Source organism: Rhipicephalus microplus, unplaced genomic scaffold (assembly GCF_043290135.1).
Source record: "Rhipicephalus microplus isolate Deutch F79 unplaced genomic scaffold, USDA_Rmic scaffold_123, whole genome shotgun sequence".
Taxonomy (NCBI): domain Eukaryota; kingdom Metazoa; phylum Arthropoda; class Arachnida; order Ixodida; family Ixodidae; genus Rhipicephalus; species Rhipicephalus microplus.
In genome coordinates, this window is record NW_027464695.1 from 181,920 (window position 1) to 208,667 (window position 26,748).

General features: G+C 43.7%; 1 protein-coding gene across 1 annotated transcript; it reads right to left on the reverse strand.

Moving 5' to 3' along the window:
* Nucleotides 1–2,661: 2,661 nt before the first annotated feature.
* Nucleotides 2,662–26,698, reverse strand: LOC142790727 (inhibitor of growth protein 3-like). The gene is made up of 10 exons (XM_075885347.1): nucleotides 26,416–26,698; nucleotides 26,144–26,215; nucleotides 23,646–23,746; nucleotides 23,388–23,453; nucleotides 22,353–22,449; nucleotides 18,254–18,301; nucleotides 13,778–14,049; nucleotides 5,986–6,212; nucleotides 3,988–4,174; nucleotides 2,662–2,818 (listed from the first exon to the last, which is right to left on the reverse strand). Exons 1-10 carry the CDS (start codon nucleotides 26,543–26,545, stop codon nucleotides 2,702–2,704), a joined length of 1,317 nt encoding a protein of 438 aa, XP_075741462.1. The 5' UTR covers nucleotides 26,546–26,698; the 3' UTR covers nucleotides 2,662–2,701.
* Nucleotides 26,699–26,748: the final 50 nt, after the last annotated feature.

Below are 26,748 nucleotides of genomic sequence, written 5' to 3' on the forward strand. Positions count from 1 at the left end.
AAATAACCCCCAAACTTTTAGTTAACACCATCACAGTAATTAGGCAGATTCTTTGTCTTATCTTCATGCAGTCCATTGAAATAAGCGAAATTCCAGACGATTGGAAGATAGGCCGAATAGTCACGATCTTCAAAACCGGAGAACGAACTAATCCAGCAAACTACTGCCCGATTTCTCTGACTAGCATTTCCTCTAAATTACTGGAACACATCATATCTTCTCACATCGTGACTCACCTTAAATCAATAAATTTCTTCTATAACCACCAGCACGGTTTCCGAAAGCACTTCTCATGCGAGACCCAATTGGCCGAGTTTACCCACGACCTACTGAAAAGCATGGATGATAACCTTCAGATCGATGCCATACTCCTTGATTTTTCTAAAGCTTTTGATCGGGTACCACATAATCTATTACTTAGAAAAATTCATTCACTTGGCATTGCACCGAATATTGTCTCCTGGGTTGAACACTTCCTCTCTAACCGTAAACAATTCACCTCTGCTAATAATCATAACTCCTCTTTAACTAGCGTATCATCAGGCGTACCCCAGGGCGCGGGCTTATCACCCCTTTTATTTTTAATATTCATAAACGACCTGCCCACAAACACTCAAATAAAACCACGACTGTTTGCAGACGACTGTGTCATATACTCCCCCATTCACAACATCAAAACCAGCACTAAACTACAACAAGACCTCAACACAGTTGCGCTATGGTGCCAAGACTCATAAATGCCATTAAACATAACCAAATTCAAATCGATGTCATTTTCCTGTAAGTGCGCCACTGTTCATCATACCTACTTCGCTTCCTCTCGATTCGGCTTCGTCGTACAGGTATCTTGGTGTGCACATGTACCTAACTCTTTCATTTGTGCCGCACAAGCAGTCCATCTGCTCAGACGCTCTTTACACGCTTGGGTTTCTGCGCCGTAATCTAAAATCAGCATCTCCTGACGTTAAAAAACTAGCATACTTAACACATATGCGCCCAAAGCTCGAATATGCATTGTTCATTTGGAATCCATCCCAGGCATATCTCGTTATCAAACTATAATCAGTCCAAAACCGTACTGCCCGCTTTATAACCTCACAGTTCTCCAGAGAAATCAGCGTCACCGCCCTAAAACAATCAATACAACTACCATCTCTCACGTCACGCCGCCTGATCTTATGCCTATGCCTCCTGCACAGTTTCTGTTTCCGCCCGAATTTAAGACACGAACTTTTACAGCCCCCTAACAAAATTTCTTCTAGCATTAACCATTCTATCCCCATTGTACCAATCAAGGGCCGTACATCTGCAATGAACGACTCCGTTTTCCCCCAAGAAATTACACTTTGGAATCGCCTCCCCGACTCCATAGTTGCTACACCTGACCCCACATCATTACGCGCAAAATTGGAATCCCACTTTGATTCGACCCAATAACCCATGGCTGGAGATATATCCTACCAGCGTACTGTGTGTATAATTTTTTTGCCATGTTTGTACTCTAACTTCCAGTCAAATGTTTCTTTTGTTTGTTGTTCGATTAGTTTTTATTGTCATTCTTGACCAAACTACCATATGCGTATTTAGAACTGTAATAATTTGTTGACATTGCATTGTACACCCTCACAGTGTATTTGTTGCCCCCCCTTATGTAATACCCTCGGGCCTTTAAGGATGCAATAAATGAAATGAAAAAAAAAAAATGAAATGGGGCAGCACTTGAAAGCCTGGTCCAATAAAATTTTAGACTGCATAAAAAGTAAGCTAGGCTCAAAGCAAAGTGATTTGGTTAGAATAAAATCGAATTGAATTCGAATAGTATATCGTATGTTGTAAATAAACCTGAGCTTATTTGTTATTTATATTTTTTGTTGACGCAAGACATGTGTCATTCTTTTTGGTTCAAAGGAAGTGGAAGCAATTGTGAATAGTGGCAGGATTTGACTTCTGGTAACATGCAAGAAATCACCTGCAAAACATGTTAATTTTAAAATTTATTGTACATAGAAGCCTGCATAGCAAGCTTTTAAACTTACAAAAATTGATGTGAGGGTAATACGTTTAATAAGGCTTCACGGTCATGCCGATTTTCTCTGGAAAGGTGCACTCATGGTATACGTAGTACCATTCACGGCAGTAAAGCCACCATTACATGCATATTGATATACGTTAATTTATTTCAAATGCCTTGAAGTTTACAATCATTTAAATTCAAAGCAAATTCAAATATGTTAATATTCGTTCCAATACTCATACAAGCCTTGTAAACAGCCTTCCTTCAGTGGGTGCATGAACGAGCATCCATGCAAGATCTCAAGTTGGAAATACGCGTGGAAGCACCCCCGAAACCCCACAAAACGGGCAATACCAAAACAGAGAAAACCGGAGCAGTTACCGTCCACTAGAAGCAATTGCACAAGCTCACAACCTTGTATCTGAAAATCCTCTTTATGACTTCTAAGATGAGATAAGCAGGTACTTGGTAATGCCTGGCGGTTCGTACTAAGGTACACATACCACCAAGAATTGCTCGCTTATGTTCTATTAAGTACCAAATGTGCACACACATTTTCCTACATGTGAGAAGCATGCGTTGTACATTTTGTAAAGCTCTCAAAAACATTCGTCGGTACTTGTCGAACAAAGACAGCGCACAAGAACTCAACAACACTGACAATGTCCTCTTTATTCTTAAACCCGTTCAGCGATCCTTGCGTCCCCTCCGTTTCATGGCTGATGTACACTGCGGACAAAACCACTTGCCCTTCGGAGGCTGTGTGATGCCCACACACTGGTAGTGGAACCATTCAAAGGGACACTGCAAAAGAGAGAGAGCCATGGTGCGTTAGAACAGTCGGTTTTCCTGCTTGTTCCTCTCGATATAAACTGAAACAACCTACTCAAATTTACCGTCCAATCTACCTGAAATGTGGGCACAGATTTGGGCACTTAAACCTGTGCCCACATTTTCACCTTTCAAAACATCAATAAAATCTTTCCGCAACTCCTGATTGCTCAACTTAGTTATGGTAGATAATTCTTTTCCACTAGTCCTCATTTCTCTTATTTGTGTTTATTTTCGTTTTTTCTTTTATTTTCGTTTTTTCTTTCATTTTCATTTTTTTCTGCACATCCTCTACTTTTATTCCATATTGCTTCTGTATTGCATTTGACTTTGCATTGCATTTTATATTATATTTCGCATTGTGCCTCTCACATTATTCTATTTCATTTTTTATTTCAACTATTCTACTAATACACTCAAACCCACTTATAACAATACCCAAGTGTTATGAAAATGTCATTGCTATCACGGATAATCGTGACAAAACGGCCATACGAAAAAAAAGGGGGGGGATGGAGAAACGTAAGCCGCCATGAGAAACCTACACTAATGTTGACATTAGTTATAAGAATGACAAAGCTGCCGATTATTTATTTATTTTTTTTTTTGACATGCTTGAAAATTCAGACACCTTCAAGGGATTCCCACAAACCCCACAGAGCCAATGTATGATGTCTGATGTTTCAACGACGAAACTTTTAGAAGTCTGGACTTTTTACCCATTTTTCATGCCTGAAAGTGCATAAACAGAAATCTCGCACTCTCGCAATAAACACTCTCGCATAAACACCACTCTCGCAATGTAGTGGACTGCAAGTTAGCTTTGCCGTAATGCCGGAACGTTATACAGAGACGCACACCACAAACCCTAAGGGTCACTAGGAGGCGCTTTCTTTCCTTTCAAGGAATTTGCATTTCATTGCCTGTCAGCACAGACATCCAGTAAGCAGAATTCATTGTTATAACCAAAAATGCGGCACACGGGCATTGCTGTAAGCAGGTTACTTCACCATAGCAAACTTACAAAAGTATACTGTGCAGCAGCTTCTCACCATTGTAACCGATATATTGTTTAGACTGGCATCGTTACAAGTGGGTTCGACTGTATACACCTTCAGTCATTCATTTGATGGCGTACTCACATCGTCATTGTCACAGGCGACCATGTCACCGTAGGACACCTGATTGCAGATGCAGTATCGGGGCTCGTTGGGATCGCAACCCCAGTCCAGGTTCACCTCTTCTGTACCAGTCCCGAGCATCAGCAGAGAATCACCCGAATCCTCGCTCGCTGCCGCCAATGAGGACTGATTTGACGCCCGGCTCTGCCTGCAAGTCACGAGTGCAATGATCAGGACCAGCTACTTCCCGAGAGAAGGCCACAAACAAAGTTATAAACTGTGTGACGTCCCCGTAACATTGATGACTGTTTGTCGGCTGGCTTGCAAGGCGTGTTCGAGAAAATAAAGTAACGTAGTGCGCGCCCGTTGGCCCAGCATTGGCAGAGGATATCTATCGCCGGGGCAACGCAACTTCAAGCCAGAAAAATGTTTTATGTACCAGTGCTATGGCAACCAACGAGGTTGTTCGCAGCACGTATGTTTTGTTCGCATGTGGAATACGTGGCATACGTTTCTAACGTGCCATTACCATGTTCGCTGACTAAGAAATTCATATTTCCCGCAAAGCACTGACGGTAACGTAACACTTTTTTTGCTTAAAATTCTGTCGTCTCGTTGATAGATGACTTGCACTGACGTCACTGAAACTGCTGTGTTGGAGCACCAACAAGCGAGGACTTGATGTTCCCAATGTCTCATTAACATTATCGATACACCACATGAAGGTTATTTCTTTATTCCCACACAGAGATATTCCTGCTGTGGCATTTTCACATAAACGCAACTTGTTTGTCATCAAAAGCGCCGTTGTGGAGTCCCAGTTCCTTTGAGAAGCTGCGTTCGTGACGCCACGTGCAATCCTGCGACAAAAGGATAGGGACAAACATTCTCTGGACGCGTCGTTGGGCGAAGCGTCCACATGTAAATTATTTTTTTTTAAACTGCGACCACGACCTAGACAGTTTATATTTGGCAAGTCTTTCATGAAAGGACCAGAGATTTCACATATCAAGTTTCAGGTACTTCCATTGCGATAATGCAGATTAGGTATGGCAAAAACACTTTGAAATTTATGACGTCACCATTGCTGACTTCGGAGGAAAATTCAAAAGCAAAACTATTCTCATCTGTAAACTAATCGACGGTGATACAATTAATGAGACTAGAGTTGTTAGAGTATCATTTATCAGTATAAGGTAATTTATTGTTTCATTTTTAAGTGTCCTGTTAAACTCTTTGAGGGTCGAATTTTGTTGAAGAAGCTTTCCCAGATGGTAAAATTACATTGGTGTGGATCTTGAATGTGTAAAGGCAGGAAAATATTGAAAAAAGAAAATTAGGAGCAGTGTTCTGTTGTCAGCACTACTGTGAACTGCAAGATGTTCAACAGTATTTCGGAGTGTGGCACACTCTGAAACGCGCATTTACGCACAGTGCCTTATCGCAGTCTGCGCACATAAAAGATGTATTAATTCTTTTGGAGTGATGAGTTGTGTTGTCACACACACAGCATAATCTCATCGTGCAGCTGCCTTGCGCAGATTAAGCTTTGTAAGCAAGGAGAGCCAGAAAACCTCGTGTCAGTGATAAACAAACTAGGAGTGCCAATAATGATGTAAATTAACTTCCACTGCCCCTGCAAGGGAGGTAAAAGATAAAAATCAAGTCTCGTGCACCTCTGTTGTTATCACACAGAGAAACTGAAACCACAAGGGGCATTGCCCATCAGCATCGCTGCACATCGCTTGACATGCTGAAACTATAAATCCGTTCTGTTTTTTTCTGCAAGAAGGTGTTCGTCGGCCAAATCAAATTTCAAATGCTTCTTGTAAGTAGTAACAGGCGGCAGCACCTTCAATTGAGCATTCACCCTCATTATCTTGGGAAATTTCAAACTGAGGGTTGAAAATGTGCCCATGCAGCAAAAGTTTTGTGGGACGGAAAGCTGCCACCAAACATGTATGGCTGAAACCCTGAAAGGTTAAGTTAAAGGGGACGCGAGGTTCAAATTCAGCTTACTTTTTGGACGTGGAGCGCTTTGGCTCTGCAATAGCTACAGGGGCAGCCACGACAGCAGCGGCCGGCGAAGGGGTCGCCATGACCTGGGGTGGTGTAGGTGCTGGAGGCGGCGTCAGTGATGTCAGCGAGCCGATATCCTTTGAACCCATGGTGAACTCTCGCGAGGTGAGCGCGTTGATGGCCTCGTAGCTAGCCTTCAGGCTGGCCGTGCGCCGCCCCTGCTGCATCTGCAATTGGAAACAGAAAATGCGAAAATATAAACCCGGTACACTCCACCACTTGCCAGGAGGAGGAGGAGAGGCAGGAAGGTCAACCAGCCACACATCTGGTTCACTACCCCATACTGGGGGAAGGGACGAAAGGATCAAACAAAAGAAAGAAGGAAGAATGTATTACCAGGGTAAGTTAACGCCTGCTGTCTACAAGTGATAGCTTAACTCACAGAGCTACCTTAACTCACCAAAGGGAACTCTGATGCTAGTGTCTATGGGAGCTGCAACGCACGGCGATTCAGCCAGCACGGGAAGAATGGGTAGTACCCGGATTTATTTAACCTTCCTTCTTTCGGCTCCATTTGGCTCTGTGAGACCTGCAACCACTTGGTCCCATTACGAAGTTCAGCAGTTCAAATCGCCACCTCAACCTTTTAGCTTCACCCTTCCAAATCGTCTTGCGAATTTCACAATGACCCATTAGTTTATACGCAACTGTCATGTACAGCGCATCCTGAAGAAGTACGGCCCCTAGCGAGGGTTCGGTCTTAGCGAGCCAGAGGGCCGCGTTCACAGTTTCCTCGCGTGACTAACGAACGCCCCTGCACACGTGCGTTCAGACAGTCAATGCGCCGAGCGCAGTGTGGCAAGTACACAGACATGACCTACTGTACTACTGAGTTATCCAGATATCCCCTCTCGAGCGCCCACATCTAGTTCGTACCTTGTGCCGCTAGGGCCGTAACCTACGAGCTAGCGTGGCGCTAGCCAGCACCCGTTCGCTGATATCAGCTGCAGCATTTGTGGTCACATTTTGGCCAACAGGGCACTCATATAGTGCAATTATTATCCATGAATGCAAAATAAGTCAGAAATAAATACACTATAAGGCGTTCCGATTTTTTTTTTTTGCAAATAAATGGCTGCAACACCACATAGGCTGTTCTACACTACGAGTCTGCGGGTTCCCATGTTCGTCAACCATGTGCAATAATTACCGTATTTTCCGGTGTATAAAGCGCACCTTTGTATAAGACGCACCCCCCAGTTTTATCAAGTTTTCATGCAAAAATTAATATATAAGACGCACCGGTGTATAAGACGCACCTACATTCACTCACTTTCCGCAAAGAAACTTCATAACGTGCAGTTGAGCGAGCATTGTAAAATGCCGTACTTACGTTTCTGAGCGCCAGTCCGTAAGAAAACTTATACTACACCGAACTTGTGAGAAAAAATAATGCGCCCCCATCTGAAACGTTCCGCACGACTGCAGGAAAACATTTTATTCCTCAAAGCCCTCAAAGTCCTCGTCCTCCGACGCGCTTTGGAATAGTTCAGCGAGCTCTGGCGGCAGTGACGCTGGGACTTCCTCTGTTTCCTCTTCGGAATCGCTGCTGCTGCTGCTGTCGTCGTCGAGGCCAGGGGCTGAGGATGCTAGCAGGCCTGCCTTGCGGAACCCCGCAGTTACGGTGGCCTGTGACACCGCACACCAGGCTTCGCGCACCCACTTTGCGACCTCGCAAAACGAAGCACGCCTCATGCGTCCAGTTGCGGTATAGCTATGCTCGCCGTCGGACATCTATGACTCCCACAGGCGCCGCAGAATAGCCTTGAAACTGCGGTTCACCGAGATGTCCAACGGCTGAAGCATTTTTGTCATCCCGCCTGGGATAACCGCAGCGGTGCAGTTTTTTGCCTTGATGCGCTTCAAAGTGAGCTCCGTTATATGCGCCCGCATGCTATCCAATACCAGGAGGCCCTTCTTCGCATGAAAGAAACCGTCCGGTCGCTTAGAAAAGCATTTTTCAAGCCACTTGCCCATCATCTCTTCGTCCATTCAGCCTTTCAAGTTCGTTTCTATGACGACACCAGGCGGGAAAGACTCTTTCGGCATCGTCTTCCGCTTGAATATAATCATTGGCGGAAGTTTTTGCCCGTCGGCGCAACATGCCAGCACAACCGTGAAGTGTGCTTTTTCGTGGCCGGTAGTTTTGATGGTGACAGACTTGTCACCTTTCGGTCCCACACTCCTTTCCATTGGGATGTCAAACGTAAGTGGCACCTCGTTCATGTTTATTATATGGCTGTTGCCGATGCCATCGTCTTCAATGGCTTTCTTAACGAAAGCCTGGAATCTTTCAAGCTTGTCCTTAAAATCTGCTGGCAGATTCTGGCACATGCTTGTGCGGGCCCTCATCGCCAGCGCTTTGCGGCGCATAAATCTGGAGCACCAGGACGGCCCGCCAACAAAATCAACGGCGCCCACCTCCTTAGCTAGCGCCTGCGGTTTGAGACACAGCTGCACCGTTGACATCGCCCTACCTTGGGCACGCTGCTCCAGTATCCATGAGTGCAGACGTCCCTCAAGGTCTGGCCATCGTGCTTTCTTGCCGCGGTCAGCTTTCTTGTCACTCTTCATGGCCTGAAGCTTAGCAGTCGACTGTCGCCATGTGCGGACCATCTTCTCCGTGACGTCGAAATGACGGCCCGCTGCCCGGTTTCCGTAGTCCTCTGCACACTTCACAGCAGCAAACTTAAACTTCGCCGTGTAACTTTTCCGTTTAGCTGGCATACTGCAGGTGAAGGTAACAAAGGCGCGGACCAACCGAACGAATGAAGTTGCAAATGGCGACTAGTCCAACTCGCTGAACGACAGCGTAGCGGTGGTAGCGGCAGTAGCGGCCGAATCCGAACCAAACCGCCGAACCCGTCGTGCACCTATCGCCATCTTACGCCGATTTCACTCACTGAGTACAGCTCTCTATGGTACAGCCTCCGAAACTCGCGCAGCTTCAGTGAGCTGAGAACTTGCACGACGACATACTTTTTTAAATTTTTCCGTTTTATGTACTTTGGTTTTGTTTTAAAACTGTAGTACCGGCACGTTGAGTGTTCGTTATTATAATTATGATGCATAATTCGCATTGGACACTCTAGTGGTTAAAAAAAAAAGACTAATGAGCATCAACACGAGTTTCTCCCAAAAAACTACCAAAAAAAGTGCGTATAAGACGCACCGTTGTATAAGACGCACCTCCGAAAATTTTGAAAAAAAAACCACGTCTTATACACCGGAAAATACGGTACTTTAAAAACACTAAAGTACAATAACAATTTCCATGAGAGTGAAAGCTCAACGTATGACATCTAAAATGACAATATTACAACAGCAGTGCCCTACTTACCAAGAAATTAAGGTAAATGCACAAGAATACATGCGCTGCAGTAGGACATTCTCAAAATAATTCCGACTACGTCAGATGAACCGCCCACAATTATTCACAAGTAATCGAACTAGCTGCACTAAATAAAACCCTTTCCGTGCATCAAGGGACGTAATAAAATGCTGCTTGTTCATTTCTGTTTGATTCATGAAAAAAAGAACCGCTGGACGTTACTATGAGTAATGGCGCGAGTGGTTCAAAAGTCTAATTTTCGCATGGTTAAACTGGACAGGTCGTGCCATCTAGCGGGGCCCAGCTGAACGAATAACACATCTGCCATCTTTGAGCGAATGGCAGGAAATTGTTGAATAGTCATTGTTGCTGCTGTGGCTTCCGCTACTCGTTCTGCTGCTCAGCGAGCGCGCAGTTAAGCTGGGCAACGTTGTGCACGGCAACAGTGACGCGAGACGTTCCGTTTGGGCAGATAATTTTAAATGTGCGGGCCCTTAAAACGTGATTTTATTTCAAAATAAGCACTTCCTTGGCACAAAAGAAACACTACACGGTTGCTGGACCGCCATTTCAACAATCAACATCGTCTTAATAGTTGCTTTTAGTGTCCCTTCAATCGCACGGAATAGCTTACTTGACCAGCCTTCCAAGTTTGCAGAAATAGTCGCATATGTGCCGGTAGTTCATCACAGAATGCGGGAGTTCTTACTCTAGCACCTATCAAACAGTCGTAGAGTAGCAAACAAACAGGTTATAGGTAGCATTACCTACCGCGAGCAGTTAAACGAGAGCTGGGACGCGCGCTCCCATAGGAACCCTGCCACCAGGGCAGGTCAGGAGTACAGTAGGTCGTGTACACAGTACTGCTCTCAAACAAGTAGCAACACATTATTGCCTGCGGCAACACCAAAAATGCAGTACAGCACCCGTCGCAAAAAGGCAGCAGGAAAGCAAAAGAGGCTTATTTACGCCAAAGGCGAAAAGTACAACACAAAGGGTGCCATGAGCACGCCTCTATGGGCAAAACTGATTCACGGCGATATGCTGCTGAGGGAAAGCGGGTCCTCGTGACTATGCTGCGTTCCTCTCAGAATCCATGATCGCAGCGCCCGATCCCTCAATCGAGGGCAAACCCCGCTCGCGTTAGCTTCGAGAGGTATGGGTCGGCATAGTAGGACCACGTGCAAGGACACCGCATCGCTCTTCGGCATAGCGTTCGGAAGGGGCAACGATAGACAAGCGTTCGCCGCGGGTGCAAGTCGTCGTTAGCGAAGTTTGAGCAAGCTTTAAACAAAGGGAGCCGGCTGATGGTAAAAAAATGTGTGCTCACCCTTCGTCGTCCGGAGAGTTTCTAATTGACTACAATCAAACCACGTTATAACGAAGTTAAAGGGGAGCTGCAATTATTTCACTATATCTATTATTTTGTTATACCAATTATAACAGTTTGCGGCAATGCATGCTCAGATGGGCGCACACTTATAAGCATCCGAAGAAGGAAACGGCCTCGCGGCCCGATGTAACGCTACGCGACCACGCGTGCGACGGATAATAAATAGAAGACAAATATTTTATCTTGCTCAATGCGCACACTGGCTATTTTATTAGCCGCTAGACCAAACTGAGAAGAAGTCTGTGATGCTCGTTTGATTCGGACATCTCAAGCGAAGGACTTCCTTTTGCGGCGGTGGCCATCACGTTCATGCCATTTTCGCCGTCGTTCTGGGCGCCTAAGAAATGGCGTAGGAGGTCGACCGCATCAAGCGCCTGCGACGAGGTCAGCGCGACGAACGCATGCGAGGCCATGTCGTCTTCGTCGTCCCTTGCGTCGATCTGTCCAGTGACAGCTGCGACGATAGCATTGTCGGTAGGCTCCTTCGTGGTCACCGCGTCGGCATCAGTTTTGACATAATCGCAGAAAGTCAACTGCCGCAACAACACCGGCATCACACAGTGCTTTGCACGACGTTGAAACTTCGTCCACAGTAGTCTCATCACACACGGCACTAGTGGAGTCGCACGTAGTTACTTCGCACGAGGCATGTCGAAAACAGCTGCCTATTGTGCTATGTAGCGGAAACGCTTGTCCACGCGGCTTGCAGCAATTCAATAGCCATGTATAGGTCCACTTTAGTTTCTCGCTGCAAACTCATGTTCAGAAGCAAGCCATCAACCAAACGTTTGTGGTAGCCTGCTTTGAAGGACATAATTATCCCTTGATAAAGCGGCTGGATGAGGGAATTACAATTGGGTGGCAAAAACAAAAGTTCAATGTTGCAAAGTTCAACAGTTGTGTGGTGGGCCGTGCAATTGTCTAGTATTAAGCACACCTTGCGGTTATGATTACGCAGTTGCTCGTCCCAATCCTGCAACCATTCCTCAAAGAAGTCTCGCGTCATCCACGCTTTGCTAATCGAGACATATCGCACCTTCATATTGCGCTTCCCTTTGAAGCATTGAGGCGATGCACTTTTCCCTATGACAAACGCTGGCATCTTCTCCTATCCATCCAAGTTCGTGCAGAGCAGCACAGTGATTCTTTGCTTGGTGTGCTTCCTGCCGTGACATAGTTTACCTCTGGGTGACAAAGCTTTATTAAGGAGCATTTGAAGAAAGAGCCCAGTCTCACCGGCATTAAAAATGTCCTTGCAGGCGTATTTTTCTTCCACTGGGCCAAAACTTTCTTTCACCCACGCTGCTGGCGATTCGGCATCAACGGAACGAGACTCACCCACTCCCGTTCTTACAACGATGTCATGCCTCTCCCTGAAACGCTGTAGCCAGCCAGCACTAGCGACGACATTGCCATGGCCCATTATGCAGGCAAAATCTCTTGCCTTTCTCTGCAAAATTTCTCCACTTATTGTCATATTCGCCGCTCTAGCGTTAAGAAACCATTTGTACACAGCATCTTCGACTGACTTGAACGCTGCAGTTAGCAGCTTCTTGCGGCTGCTTTTCACACCGTGGGTAATGGTATTTGTGATCACTTCATGGCTGGCAAGAATGGTCGACAATGTGCTCCCCGCAATGCCGAAGTCTTGGTTGGGCCACCCAAGATTTCTTCGTCTTCGAGTCGACAGCCTTTAATATGGCTGCCTTTTGCTCTTACGATAGCGTTTTTCGTTTGCGCTTTCCCAAGCCTTCATCCATGGCGACGTGACCACACACAGGAGACCACAGTCAGCAGATATCCATCGTCGAAGAGCATGTGCACTGTGCAAACACGTTGACAAGCCTCGCGAGTGACCACGACTGCCGCCTGCGCAGCAGGGAGACAGGCCTGGCGCGAACTGGTTCTTAGGTGAGAGAGACATCGCCTTGTAGCGCGGCAAAGTGGTAGGTGTTGAGTGCCGCGGCGCCGCTTTTCGGTCATCTGACCCGCCTAGCGGTGCTCCCTCGATCCTCTCCGCTGGCTGTGCGAGAAGGATGGCTCTCTCGGCCGTGCGTGGTGTGGCTGTAAGGTCGGCGCGAGAGTTTTGAAAGACACGCACCGAACGAGCGTCGAATTCCGCAAAAAATGATATGCTTAACACGCTGCGGTCAGTCTTTTCTTTTTATAGACTATTTGATAGACTAATTTAGTTCATTCTATCCATTTACCGGTCAATTCCACTTCGTTACAACAAGGTTTAAAATGCATAGTTCTCAATGGAGCTTTTAGGGAGAATTCCATTTACTTTGTTATATCCATTATTTCTTTATATCCCGTAACGTTATATCGAGATTTGAGTGTAGTCCCAATGCATGCACTATTCAAAAATAGTTTTATGTAACAGATAATTAGATTTACCAATGTTTAATCTAGTCGAGTTTGACTGTACGAGCATTACTTTTATTGACACGGTACTCACAGATTGGAATGCGACCTTATAGTTATTTAGTTATTATAACGACTACTACGAGCAAGTGCGTGGAATAACCGTGTCGCGTTAATGCAAAATTTCGCCGCTAAATGCTGCTTTACATGTAAGTTGCTCATAGTAAAAAATTCGCATTACTTTCAGTTCAGCGTAATACAGTCGAACACCAATATATCATCTAACATGTAACAAATCACTGTGTATATATATCGAACTTAATATTCCTTTAAAACATAATTTAACATGTAAAATCTTTCTATATTAAACTATCATTATAGAGTAGACTCCCAGTAAACTGAAATCTTTTAAATGCAATTGCTGTTTAAATGAAACTTTTGCTTTAACATGTTTGGTTTCACACTTTAATTCTGCTCCCCCCTGATACCTCTCAGTAAATAAAACATATTACTGGTCCCTTCAGGTTACGTCTAAGAGTCCACTGTGAAAAACTTTGTGATCCCCTTAAAACTCTACGTATCCGGGTTCGAATTTACTCGGGCGTTAGAGCCGCAGACAACTGTAGATCGTCTGCACCCACTTGCTGCGTTGCAGCGATGGCCTGCGATGCCGCCGCGGCGATGGCGTTGCTCCCCAGGCCGTAAGTGAGGGCCGACGGCGGGATGAGCAATCGGTCGGCGGGCGCCAGTGCCGCCGTGCCCGCGGTGGCACCCACGGCAGCAGCCATGGGCCGCCCGCCGGACACTTCGCCAGCCAGAGGGAGGACCCGCTCCGTGGCCTGGCGCTTCTCGGGTGGCTGCCCGCTGCTGCTCATCGAGGTACCGCCCAACGATGTTGCGACGTGCTTTCGTTCTGCGCAGTGCAAGAAATGGGAGTTGCCGTCATCAGCAGATGCAATTGCAGAGGTTTCAAGAAAGTTCTATGAGAAGTAAAAAAAAAGATAATAAAGGCAGCTTTTCACTAGTGGTGCCAAGCTTGAAGTGCTGAGATGTACAGCCTTCTTTGCATCTCTTTCCTGTTCTTTTTTTTCCCAATCTGTTCTGTCTCAGTTCATTTCTTTCTTTCCTTTCTGTATTTATATCTTCCTCCTTCTATCTCTTTCTTTCCATCTCACTCTCTCTGCACTCATTCTCTGCCCCATCAGAGTTATTCAATGCTATGCCAGACATATAGGCACATTTGTCCTAGTCTCAAAGCAAAAGAGGAAGAAGAGTGCGCACGCCAGTTCATGATAGTTTTCGATTTTGAGGACTAACGCATAACGAAAATCTCAATAGCTCCACATTAAAATAAGCTCTATGGATTTAACCAAGCTTTAGAGCAAACGAAATTGCTAAATTAAAGAAAAAAAGGTACCACATGCATTTCCCCCATCTCCACTCCTGCATGGCGACTACGCTAGCAATCACAAAGCCACTGTGCTCTGATATGATGTGTTTGCTTGTTACGCGACGCTTTGGTGTACTTCGAGGTAAGCTTAAATTAGGGAGACACTAAAAAATACACAAAACTAGTGTAAAGTGTAGAGTATTCATAAAAAACTGTTAGGCTCAGGTATATAGCATAGGCTTGCTGAATAGCAAATTTAAGTTTTGAAGCAAATTCGAAAAAAATTGCGATTGGTATGCTTGTGGGAATAGTACATTTTAGGTTTGAAGCCAATTTGAAGCAAACTGTGATTCTTGTCGAATAATTTCGAATCAAATTCAAATAGTATACATATCACATATTTTAAAGGGAAGTGAGCATATTTATCACGACCTAACTTGTGCAATATATTAAAAAAAAATTGAAACATGGCTTGTACAGATGCCATTTTTTTTTTTTAAGGAAGTCAAAACAACTTTAATAGTAGAAGACTTTAATGTTCATGAGAAAGTAGGAAAGAACTTGTAAAATATAATGTGTTGTAAAGTTTGCTATACTTAGAACATACGAGCAGGTATAAAAAATCAATGCGAGCGTAATATGCCCATTTAAACCTTCAAGTCTGTAGACAGCGTGGCAGTGTAAATGTCTCCTGGACGGATGTTTTCACAGTTTAGCACTTTAGTGCAGTGAAGCCAACTTAAAAAAAAATAAGTTAAAGGAGCTTTAATATACATTTAGAAGGGTGCTTTAACGGCTAAGTACTCCTCCACTGTAGTGAAACTAGCTTTCCGGGAGGTTGCATGCAGACTAATATACACCCATTAATTCATTTCGAATACTTAGAAATCTTCGGTAATTAAAATTCGAATCAAAGTGAATTCAAATACTGTTAATATTCATTTGAATATTCAAAGCATTGAAATATTTGCACAAGCCTAGTGATTTCGTTTGAATAATTGTGAAACGAGTACAAATGGTATAATTCGCATCTTATCAATAAAAATGAGCATACATATTTGTCACATCCGAACTAACCTGCACAATTTATATATATGTATATATATATATATATATATATATATATATATATATATATATATATATATATCGAAACATGGCCTGTGCAAATGCCACTTTTTCGTTTCAAAGGAAGTGATAACCTGTAAAATTCGTTATGTTTCAAAATTTACTACACTTAGCACATATAAATTGGCACATAACATGCTTTTAAACTAAAAAAAGAAAGAATAGATGTGAGGGTAACAGGTTCATTTAACCTTGAAGCGAGGTTTCGAAACAGTGTGGATTTTTACTCCAAAAATGCGTTCACAGTCTGGCACCTCTCTACTGTAGCGAAACCACTTTTACAGGGGAATTTCATGCAAACCAATTTACATTTTTTCGTTCCTTTCAAATACAATATTATTCCTTCGAATAGTCTGATGTGCTTGAATATTTGCACAAGCCTAATACAGCAGCATTAGGTGTGTATTATTAGAATGGAAAAGGAATGTCAAGGTTAGATTTCTTGCTTAATTAAAATCAATGTTACAAGTTCATATAGCACATTAGCAAGACACACATTTTCAAGTACATATTTTTTTCATGTTTAAGCAGTAGTAACACAATACAAGTTTTCAGAATGTGTTAAGTTCACTCATGTAATCTTTTAGAGCGTACCGTACAGTTTGAGTAATACTACTGAGGGCTTGCCATTAGGGGATATTTCTGTAGCACCATTTCACGAAATCTCAATTTTACAGCAGTTTGGCTCAAGCAAGCTTTAAGCAATCTGAAGGAACTGATTTCACATACGCTTCGAAGTACTTTCACGGGTACGTTCTAATTTCGACACTTCAGTAGTCACGGAACAACCAACCACTACAAAAAATCTGTGAACACAAATCCGGGATATTGCCGGCTCAATGAAGGATTATATGCTGATAAATAACATCTTTCAAGGTGTATCACTCATTCCTCCCAATATGCAGAGCTTTCCAACAGGACCAGTCTTGATCCTAAATATGCAAGTGGTTTATTTCGTACCCAGTCCTCACAGGGGCAAATAGACACCATGAAAAGTGCAAAAAGGCCACTTTTCCACCAGACGGCTCTAGCATTTGGCAAGAACGGCTCCACAAGAACAACGTACTATATGTTTCGCATTGCAAGAACTAAAAGTGCAAAGGTGGCTTTCTCTCTTACCTATTATTCACTCCCCTTTTACACCCCATGACGCCACCCTGGATTTCCTTATAGAATGAAGAAATTAAAGCCTTTCCTAATCTCAAACTGTGAAGAAGAAGATGTGCCTGCAGCGAGCAGCATCGCCAACGCCCGGCTCTCTCGTCTCGTGCTTCGGCTCACTGCTGTGCCGGTCTTTGCTGCCTTGCCGTTGTCGTTAACTACTAATAAACCTCTTCACAAAACCACTATCTCTCTCATTTTGATACTACATACTGTCCAAAAATTACGACGGAAATGGTCTACTCTAGTTGTAGCCTTGTACCACTTGCACAGATTTAAAAAAATAATTTCGGGAGCCCTTTATCGCATAGTATGCGGACATACGAGAGAGACACTTTCATGAATGAATACCACTTTTCATTAATTCACTGCGCCAATCGTAAACCTGTAAAAATATATCTACTTAAATTTATAAACTTTACACAACATTAAGAACAACTATTGGATTTGATTTTAATGCAGCCATTTCACTCAAACTACCTTTCTTGTTGGACTTTGTTGGGGCTATAGCAGCACAGCCCCGACATCATCACCAGATTACCACCCAGTTGCAAATGGGGAGCGACCAAAAGGGAGCACAAGATCCTTCCAAAGCACCCAAATCTTATCACAGCAAAGATGCATCTTACACGAAAATAAATTCGTTATATCCGAAAATTCATTTAGAGGGTATGTTACTAACAATGTACCTATTGCAATACTATTTTTAAATTACTTATTTATAACCAATATTTCGTTATATTGGTGTTCGTTATATCGGGGCTTGAGTGTATTATACCCATGCCACACGGGCAGAGAAAATGGCATTTACCTTCTTATGCCTTCAAATTGAATGTCATTCGTGTAGTGCCACAAGGATGAATGAAATGACATCCGCCCAAATGCCATTCGTCACCTAATGCCATCACCAGAACTCATTCGAGTGAAAAATGCGTACTCTCGACGGTACAGTTGACGAAGTAATTGTATAAAACGACATTTGATTCGACTGGAAGGAAACTTTTCCCGTATTTTATTTACACTAATCACTTAAACAAGTGCCTTCAGCAGGTAGAAGCTGCAAAATAAATGTGACAGGTGCCATTTTCTTTTTGCACTGCGGACTAGCTTTGGCTCAAGTTGCTACATGGTCGGTTACAACGTCGTGAAACAAAGAAACGAACGAAACCTAACGGCAGCGTAATGCGCTTGTTTACACATTTATTTATTATCTTATGTGTACGAAGCTTGTAAATGCTCGTTTATTTTTTCATTGCTACTCACCCAATGCTCACGAGGAAGGTGTTGCCATCGACATCACCAAGTCAAATGTCATTCGCTTTGGACATGTAGCAGCACCGCCGAAAAAAATGTCATTCGGGAACTGAATGCCTTTGCTACCAAATGTCATTTTCTATGCCTGTGTGGCACGGGTATTACAGATCCGAGGATCACTTACTTTCAGCCTTGACAGTGGATGGTGGGGGCTTGTCCAACTCCAGGGACCCTAAACGGACAGAAAACGCACCACATAAGCACTACACGTTAAACTGAAGCACAAAAGAGCTGCAACGATATGTGAGTGGCCGTTCAGCACATATAATGTGGCAAAGAATTCCTTCATTCGTTTTGTACTGTTTGGACAAGTTGACCGATTCAACGGCTAGGAGTTGAACACCTCCTCATTGCTGTTTCCACGTGAGCGCAAACAAATTTAGAGAGTGCTGGAATGCATGTGCGCAATTGTGCAGGACAATGCAAACTAAAGGACCTTTTTTTTGCAATTTCCTACAAGATGTGGAATTATAAACATTTACTACTCCCACGTTTCGCTTGCGACTATAATGCGAATTCCTCGCAGAAAAAAAAAAATTTTACATGACCAATCTATACTATGAAAAATGAGGCATGTCCTCACAAGGATACCCTGTAATAGTTTTGACTCCTCGAGGTTTTTCAACATGTGCTTAAATGTAAGTACATGGGCCTTTTTTTGCATTTTGCTCCCATCAATATGCAGCCACTGTGGTTGGGAATCAAAACCAAGCCTTTGTGCTTTGCAATGCAAAACCCCGGCCACTAAGCCAGCATGGTGAATTACTTCATCTTCTTTACTTAATTACATTACCTAATCAGGATCAATGTAATCTTCATTAACACTTTCATCGCCACTCCCGAGTATACTCATCCAGCCTGCTTTGCACTCGCGACGCAACTCTTCTAAAAGAAAACAATGTGGGTGTGTCCCGTCATCCACAGGGAGGACATATGATCAAAAGTATAACTTGCAATACTTTCGACAACAAATAGAACGCATGTTTCTATGAGTGTTTCGGTTCGTGCGTTCTTGTCAGTGTCTCAGCAGTGCGGCCATTGCAGGTCGGCATGCCACATGCATGCGTGGTCTAACGAACAAAGAAATTCAGGAGCTTCTGATGTGTCTGGACTCTGACGGAAGCAGATAATTGTAGCTCTTCACTCTGGATTAGGGGCTAAATACTTTGTTAATAAGTGAATTGCTTGCAACTTTTAACTTGCTTGTTATGAGCGCAACTTTTTATTTGAAGCGATAGCGCTAATAAAAATGTGTACATGTTGTGGAGAGTAATTACTGCATCCCTAATTCCACACATAACATTATTAAAAAAAAAATAGGCATATACTGTGAAGCAGTGCGAAAAAAAAAACAGCAAAAAAACATAACACTGAACGGATTGAAGACAAGCTAGAACACAGACCTCAAAAACTGATGATTTATGCATGCCTTTCTAAGCCTGTTCTTGTTTTCTAAACAACAATCATGCTCAAATGGACACTAAAGGCACATAATTTTTCTCAGAGTGAAGATGACAGCTCTAAAATGTTTAAAATGTCCATAATATATGCAACCTCAATGAAAACCAGCACATAATAAAGACAAAGAAGGTGCAAGAAATGTTAATTGTACTACTCTAAGTGTATTTTAGTAATCTAAAGGTCGCAAGTTCGGTCCCTGTCAGTAGCAAGCCGACGTCTCGCTTACTTTCTTCACCTCTATATGGCAATTATGGCAAAAAATTTAAAAGAGTACTGTTCACCTCTCCTATACTTTCCTTTGGCTTTATTATCTGCTGCTTTTCGTTAAGGTTGTATGGGCGAAACTAGCCCTAGCAAATTCCCTTCCATAATTCAACATTACACATAGCAGCACATCAATAATAGAGAAATCTAGGTATATGCAGGGCACAATTTTCACTTCCAGTAAGACATTCCGGTATTCTGCCCAACTGCGTGGCAGACACTACGTACAAGTAAATCCCAAGCTTTCAGACTACAGATGATATAACAGAGTACTGCAATGCATTAGAAAATGGAATAAAATGCAACTACTTCATTTCAGTTCAATTTGCTGAAAAAGAAAAGGGACTTCTCGACGTTACTCTTGACACGAACACTTTGTCTATAAGTTCCATTTTTCGTCACTTTAGATGGTCTGTCTACTACAGCATTGGCTGTAGGGCAGTAAAAATGGGCATGTCAAATTCTACGTCACAAGCCCATCCTTGAAGGCTGGCAAGCTTGAATGGCACCAACAGCATGTGGACTGCTAAAGTACTATTCCTCCTTCCAACTAAGCATCTGCTTGGCCCGAATGAAGCACTACGAGGTTACTGCAATGCAATTTCAATAATCCATGCCAACTTAATATTTGGCTTTACCACACAATCTCGAGCAAGCCACCTTTTCACAGTGAAAGATACCGTAATTACTCGAATCTAATGCGCACCTTTTTTCCGGTTAAGCTGGTTCATAAATCGCATGCGCGTTAGAATCAAGTACGAAAAAAAAAAAAACGAATACGGTCATTCTATTGCCACCGGCATTTCCAAAATGGCCGCCCCCTAAATGCGTCGGCATGGCGCGTCGGCCATTTATGCCTATGTGTTTTCCATGTGCGGCACTTCGTACGTGTGCTGAGGAGTTCGTCCTCTTGTAGTGCATTAGCATCGACGGCATGGAAGGGCAGACTCCAAAAACTCGAGTGCACCACGATGCCGCTTTTAAAAGAAAAGTCATCGCCTGTGCAGAAACGGACGGAAATCGGGCCGCATCGCGGTCGTTCGGAGTTTCCGAAACGTGCGTGCGGGACTGGCGGAAACAAAAGCAGAAGATTGTCGACAGCAAAGCTTCACGCAAAGGCTTCAGTGAACCACAGCAGGATCGGTTTCCGCAAATTAAAGAGCTGCTTGGCGAGTATGTGCTTGAGCAGCGAGCGGCCCGTGACGACAGAACTGCTCCAAGTGCGGGCTATGCAATTAGCCTTAGAAAAAGGTCTAATGCGGAGCCAGTTTAAAGCGAGCAGGTGCTGGCTAACTAACTTTATGAAGAGGAAAGGCTTTTCCCTCCGAAGGGGAACGGGCATATGCGAAAAGTTTTGCGGAGGAGTACGATAAAAAGCTTCACAGTTTTCACAGGTTCGTCCTAAACTTGCGGCACAACAACGGCTACCTGCTTGGGCAAACCGGGAATGCCGATCAGACGTCTCTTTACTTCGACATGCCTAGTACCACAACCGTCGAAAAGAAGGGGGCGAAGCAAGTTCGCGTGCTGACATCGGTCCACGGTAAAACTACAGTGACGGGAATGCTCTGTTACACGTCAGATGGGCACAAGCTTCCCCCGTACCTCATATTTAAATGGAAGACGCTCACGAAAGGAGTCGTTTTTTCAAGTGATGTGATCGTGCGGGCCGGCAAGAAAAATGGGTGCGCGTTGCTATCGATGCCTTACTCTTTTTTTTTTTTCGTCGTGGAAATCGGGTGCGCGTTACAATCGAGGGCGCGGTAGAATCGAGTAAATACGGTAATCGGAAAAGGTCTGGAGGGGGGGGGGGGGTCGCTCAGCTGTGGAGCAGAATTCGAGATGGCAGTGATAGAAGCCCTCAAGGAGGATGCACACCTGTGCTTTTAATGAAATTATTTATTGAAAAACGCATGCATTTACCGTTTCTACTGATCCAGAGGAAACCCTCATGCGAAATTTGAGGTGTCGGGACAAGAGAGGAAAGACATATATCTAAAGACGGAACTGGGGTCCCCGAGACCCTGCAGGTTTCTGCTGCAGTTTCCACTGCTGCAGGTTTCTGTACCAGAGAGCAAACTTTTAAAAAATGACAGAAGGGGGAGCGGGTGGTAATTGCTCGAATTGAGATTCTTGCTCGAAATTTTACGGTAGTGTTGAAGGCTACACATTTCAGAAAGGTGAGTCAATCCCTTCAAGAAGAGCACGCCAGCTTTTGCTTGAATTTTCAGCTGTTTTTGGTGTGACCTTTCAGCCGTTTTGGTGTTAAGCGCAACTGTGTGCTTGTAGAGCCCAAAGAAGGCAAAGCGCTTTCCGAGACTCGGTGTATGTATAATACTTTATAGGCTCCCCCCCCCCCCCCCCCAAAGATCAGATGACAGTGCTGTGTCACACTTGTGTGGCGACTTTATCGTTGTGTTGTGACACTCCCTTATGCTACAGATCAGCAATGAAGAAGTGCAAGAAAAAAGAAATAAACAAAGATATAGTGCTCTTACGCCTCTCGAGGACCTCCGTGATTCCCGCGTTATCTGCTTCCAGCTCCATTTTGAATTTTTGGAGCTCCTGGTCCAGGCGTCGCAGGTAACGGTCCACCTGAGCCACAGTTGAATACACACTGTCAGGATAACAATAATAATTGTTGAGGTTTAATGGCCGAAAACATAATATTACTATGAGGCATGCTCTACTGAAGGGCTCTGAAAATGCGGCTCATTTGGCATTGTTTAGTGTGCACTGACGTTGCACAGTGCACAGGCTTCTAGCATTTCAACTCCATCAAAATTTGATCACCAGTATCAAGATCAAAGCTGCGATTTCCAAGTCGGCCGCCGAGGCCGTCCGGTCAGGCACAACAGAATAGAGGTTCTTCATACTTACTTTATCTTAAGCTATGGGGCCACGCGCTGTCATATAATGCAGGCAATGAAGTGAAAAAAAAAATTAACGAAATTGGCAAGAGGCCAGTTAGCCTACGCTTGCTTGAAAACACACTAACTTGATGACAGCACAGTAGTTTTTCAGCATTTCCAAACTCAACAGATTTCAGCCGGTGTTTCTATGTGAAAAGAAGACTTCTCAACTACCCACGCATTGCACAGAAACTATTCGTGAAGAAATTGAAAGCTTTCAATTGAGCACACGCACAAATCAATAAGGTGATACAGTCAAACACATTCAGCCTAAATTGAAAATCCCAACACAGTAACTAAGTACCATGAGAACAAGGGATGTTAGAAGATATCAGGCAACAGGTAGACACCAGCTGCAAAATAAAGCTCAGTTTTTAAGTTATCAAACCTATACATGTCAGAATGGATAACGGTGAGAAACACGAAATTATAGTTTATAGTACTGCAGAATCTGTTCAAAAACATTTTTGGCAGAAAGTGGTTACGAATGCTACCAGTACACAAAGCCACTCTCACAACACAAACCAATTGAGCATTTCTGAAAATCTGTTCGAAAAGTAGTGAGAGTTATAAGCAGCAGTCTACTTGTGATTATAAAAAAAAAAGAATGCAACAACTCACCAGGTCGTAAATCTGGTTTGCTATCTGCACCTTCTCATCCGCATCTTCGAGTGCCTTGTAATAATCCTGCGGCATCAGTAGTGCGACAATGAACCATGGCCGAATCTCGCAACATCATTCGGCAACAAACATGGCACACTACAGCACAAGCAAACCACGAGAGTGCGGTATGGCACTTTCTACATGAAAGTCCTTTGATAAAAGAAGTGTGGATTGTCTTATCCTGTCAGGAGCGGTGCTCAGAGATGAAGAGACCACCTTTCTAATCTTGTCGAAGTCCATGTCTCGCTGTTCCGGCTTCATTTTTCGGGCATTTGCAAAGAACTGTTTCACTCGTTCGTCCAAGCTGTCCATTGCATCTGAAGAAGAAAAAAAAGAAAGGAACCTTCAAGAACAGTGAATGTCAAGTTGATACTTAAAAATGAGCCATGACATGTGCATATCTTTATTAGCTTTCGTGACCCCTATGTCCTGCAATAACTGATCGCAGCATTTTTATGCGTTTTTTCTTGCTATCATAACTAAACACCTTGTTTCTTTTTATACCACTTTGAAGGTTCTACTTGTCGCACCCTGCTCTGCCCACCCGCTCATACTTCTCCACACTGAGGGCACGGGAGAGTGAGCTATGCCCACAAGACAACTCGGTAAACTGATTTGTTTTTTGACAAGAACAAGTCCACGAGTCGTTTCATGATCACAGACTGTTCAATTTGCTGTTTACAGAATATGTCAGCCTTGAATGTAGGTCGGCAAACTTACTCACAAGTAAACTTACTCGGACTCAAATCGACCCACGAGTCTGAACGAGTCCAAAGAGCAAGATATATTTTTTTAATGTGTCTGAATGAGTTCACTTTTTCTTTGCTGACCTAGGTTCCTATATACTCATCTTTAGCATTACTATCAGCCTTACTGGGTTCACATTTATACTCGTGTCTACTCTCACGTATTCCAAAACATTATCGTTTATATACACTTCAATATTATTTATTCAGAGGCATGAATTACGTAAAGAATGCCTTGACCTCTCCCCCCCCCCCCCCCTCTTCCAGGGAAGTTCTTGATAAATATATCTAACATTGCTACATCTTTCAAGAAAAGTGTCCTCACACATTTGCTATTGCTCATCACACATATTCAAAGGTACTATATCAAATCGTGCCAAAAGCACCGATTACGTGAGGTATTGGTGTTAAAGAGCATTGCAATATGTTTGAAAAGGCTAATGAACTCGTGATTTGACTCACTCGGATTCGCTCAGACTTGGATTGAGCCGCGAGTCTGGGTGACTAATATTTTGGTGGGCTTTAGTAAGAGTCCGGTAGGAGAAAGTTTTCGTGAGGGTGAGTACGAGTGATTCCAGCTCAGGAAAACTTTGCGGATTTGAGTGAGCCCTAAGCGCACAATATATTTCACGAGCGAGTCCGAGTAATCTCCTGAATTTTTTCCGACTCCTGGTCTTGAATTTACTTCGCCATGTACTATGTAACGGAAGTCAATACAATGCAAACACAGTCAACATAATGAAGCAAGGCTGTCACTAGAGGGGAGTTGTAGGGTTCCGACACGCTCCGAAATATTTCATGCTTTAGCTTCCAGAACGATACTAAAGGTATTTACACGCCCTCACATAAACAACCAGTCACTAAAGTTCGCTGTTCTACACATAAACATCGCCCAAAAAAATTTGTGGGTATGACCATGCAATGTGGAACAATTTTTAATAGTTCAGCATGCTGCAACACATAATCTTTTATCATTATCACTGTTAAACTTACAAAAGTCGTATTGACTGCAACTTTTGAAAGTTATGTTATCTATGCAAGCACCAAAACTTGATTCTAGAAACATTTGATACTGCTGGACAGAATGTCAGGTGCACTGTTAAAACATGCCATTTACGCACTTGTAACCACAAGCAGATACCAACGCATTAAATTTGTGTTATTTAGTAGCTCTCTTCATCAGATCTTAGTTTCATACATTAGTTTTCTTTTGTTAGTAATTTCGATACATGTAATCCAACTGCATTTACTGTGTCTCCCATCTGACCGGTTTTGCTAATGTATAAAAGTAGATTTATGATCGTTGTTCTCTTCCCATTCCTTGCCACAGGGCACTAGGTGCAAATAACTTTTGCACGCACTTTTGAGTTTGTTTTTCGCCTTGCAAGAAATTAACACTACAAAAGTACATCTGTCCATTGTATCAGCACACCAATCTTGAACAAATGAAATTAGTTTCTATGTACAACTTCCCGTTTCAATCAACTAAGGCAATAAAAGAATAATAACTTTTATTTGCACAACAGTGTAAGCCCTCCAGAGACGTCGCTTGACAGAAAAGAAAAACCCTTACGCGCGTGCATTTGCTAGCCCGTCACCGGACGGAAAATACTCCCGATGTACACAGCATGGATGTTACAGCAATGTGCCTTTTCTTTAAACGTAATATCGTGAAGTTCACGGCAAAATTTACTACAAACACATTACATGCCAAAAAATAAACGTATACTACAAAGATAACTAGCGAGATTACGCGTATATGCACAGATTTGGTGTTCTGAGCCGCTGTTTGGGAACTTGTTTCTATTCGTAGATGAACTCGTCTTAAAATATAGTATCTAGTATCTGCGGTAACTGAAGTCTAGGCGGCAGTTTTTTCGCGTGCAGACCGAATTCACGCGTCGTTAGCGAGTGGTGTTCGCACTGCGCGCCGCTCCGTCCGAAATTCGTGCACAGCTCGGAGCGTACTCTGAACTTGCAGGTCCATCTCTCGCATCTCCGTGAACCTGTCCCGAAGTTCCTGAGGCAGGTGCTCGATCACTGCAAAGAGAAACGAAACAGCGAAAATCAGACCAATCATAAGCGTGACTCGAGTTTTGAACGTTTCACTCTTCAAACTTCCACCGCAGACACAGGTTAGAATACGCGCGCTTGGAACGTTCGTATTAAGAGCGCTGGCGGGCGCAGCATTTAAAGCAGCTCGGTAGCGTGGTAATAAAAAAGTCTCGCATTGTACTCACTCTCGAGGTAGTCTTCGAGGTAGAGCATCTTGCTGCTTGGGCGTACGCTTGCCTGAATGAAGTCGGCGACGAAAAGCACGAAGTTTAGCAGGTAGCGGCGAAGCGGCAATTCACTGCACTCCACAGCCATGTGACGCACTCATGTCGGCAGAGAATCACAACGTTAACCGTGATGCGTATGCGCGGACGGCTTTTTTATTTCTTAGGCCTCGGCGACGACGAAAACGCCCAGTCAGAGGCTCCTGCACATGCGCTACTGCGCGCTGCTCACTGCCAACTGGCGGCCATTTTGTTTTCCCGTGGTGTTCCAAAACACGCACGACCATTGGGCGT

Coding starts and splice junctions, on each gene's coding strand:
- LOC142790727 (XM_075885347.1), bottom strand. CDS start 26,545: ATGGCTGTGGAGTGCAGTGAATTGCCGCTTCGCCGCTACCTGCTAAAC. Junction 22,450..23,387: donor CAAACCAGATTTACGACCTG/GTGAGTTGTTGC, acceptor ACTGTGGCTCAG/GTGGACCGTTACCTGCGACG. Junction 6,213..13,777: donor CCATCGCTGCAACGCAGCAA/GTGGGTGCAGAC, acceptor TTCCAATTGCAG/ATGCAGCAGGGGCGGCGCAC.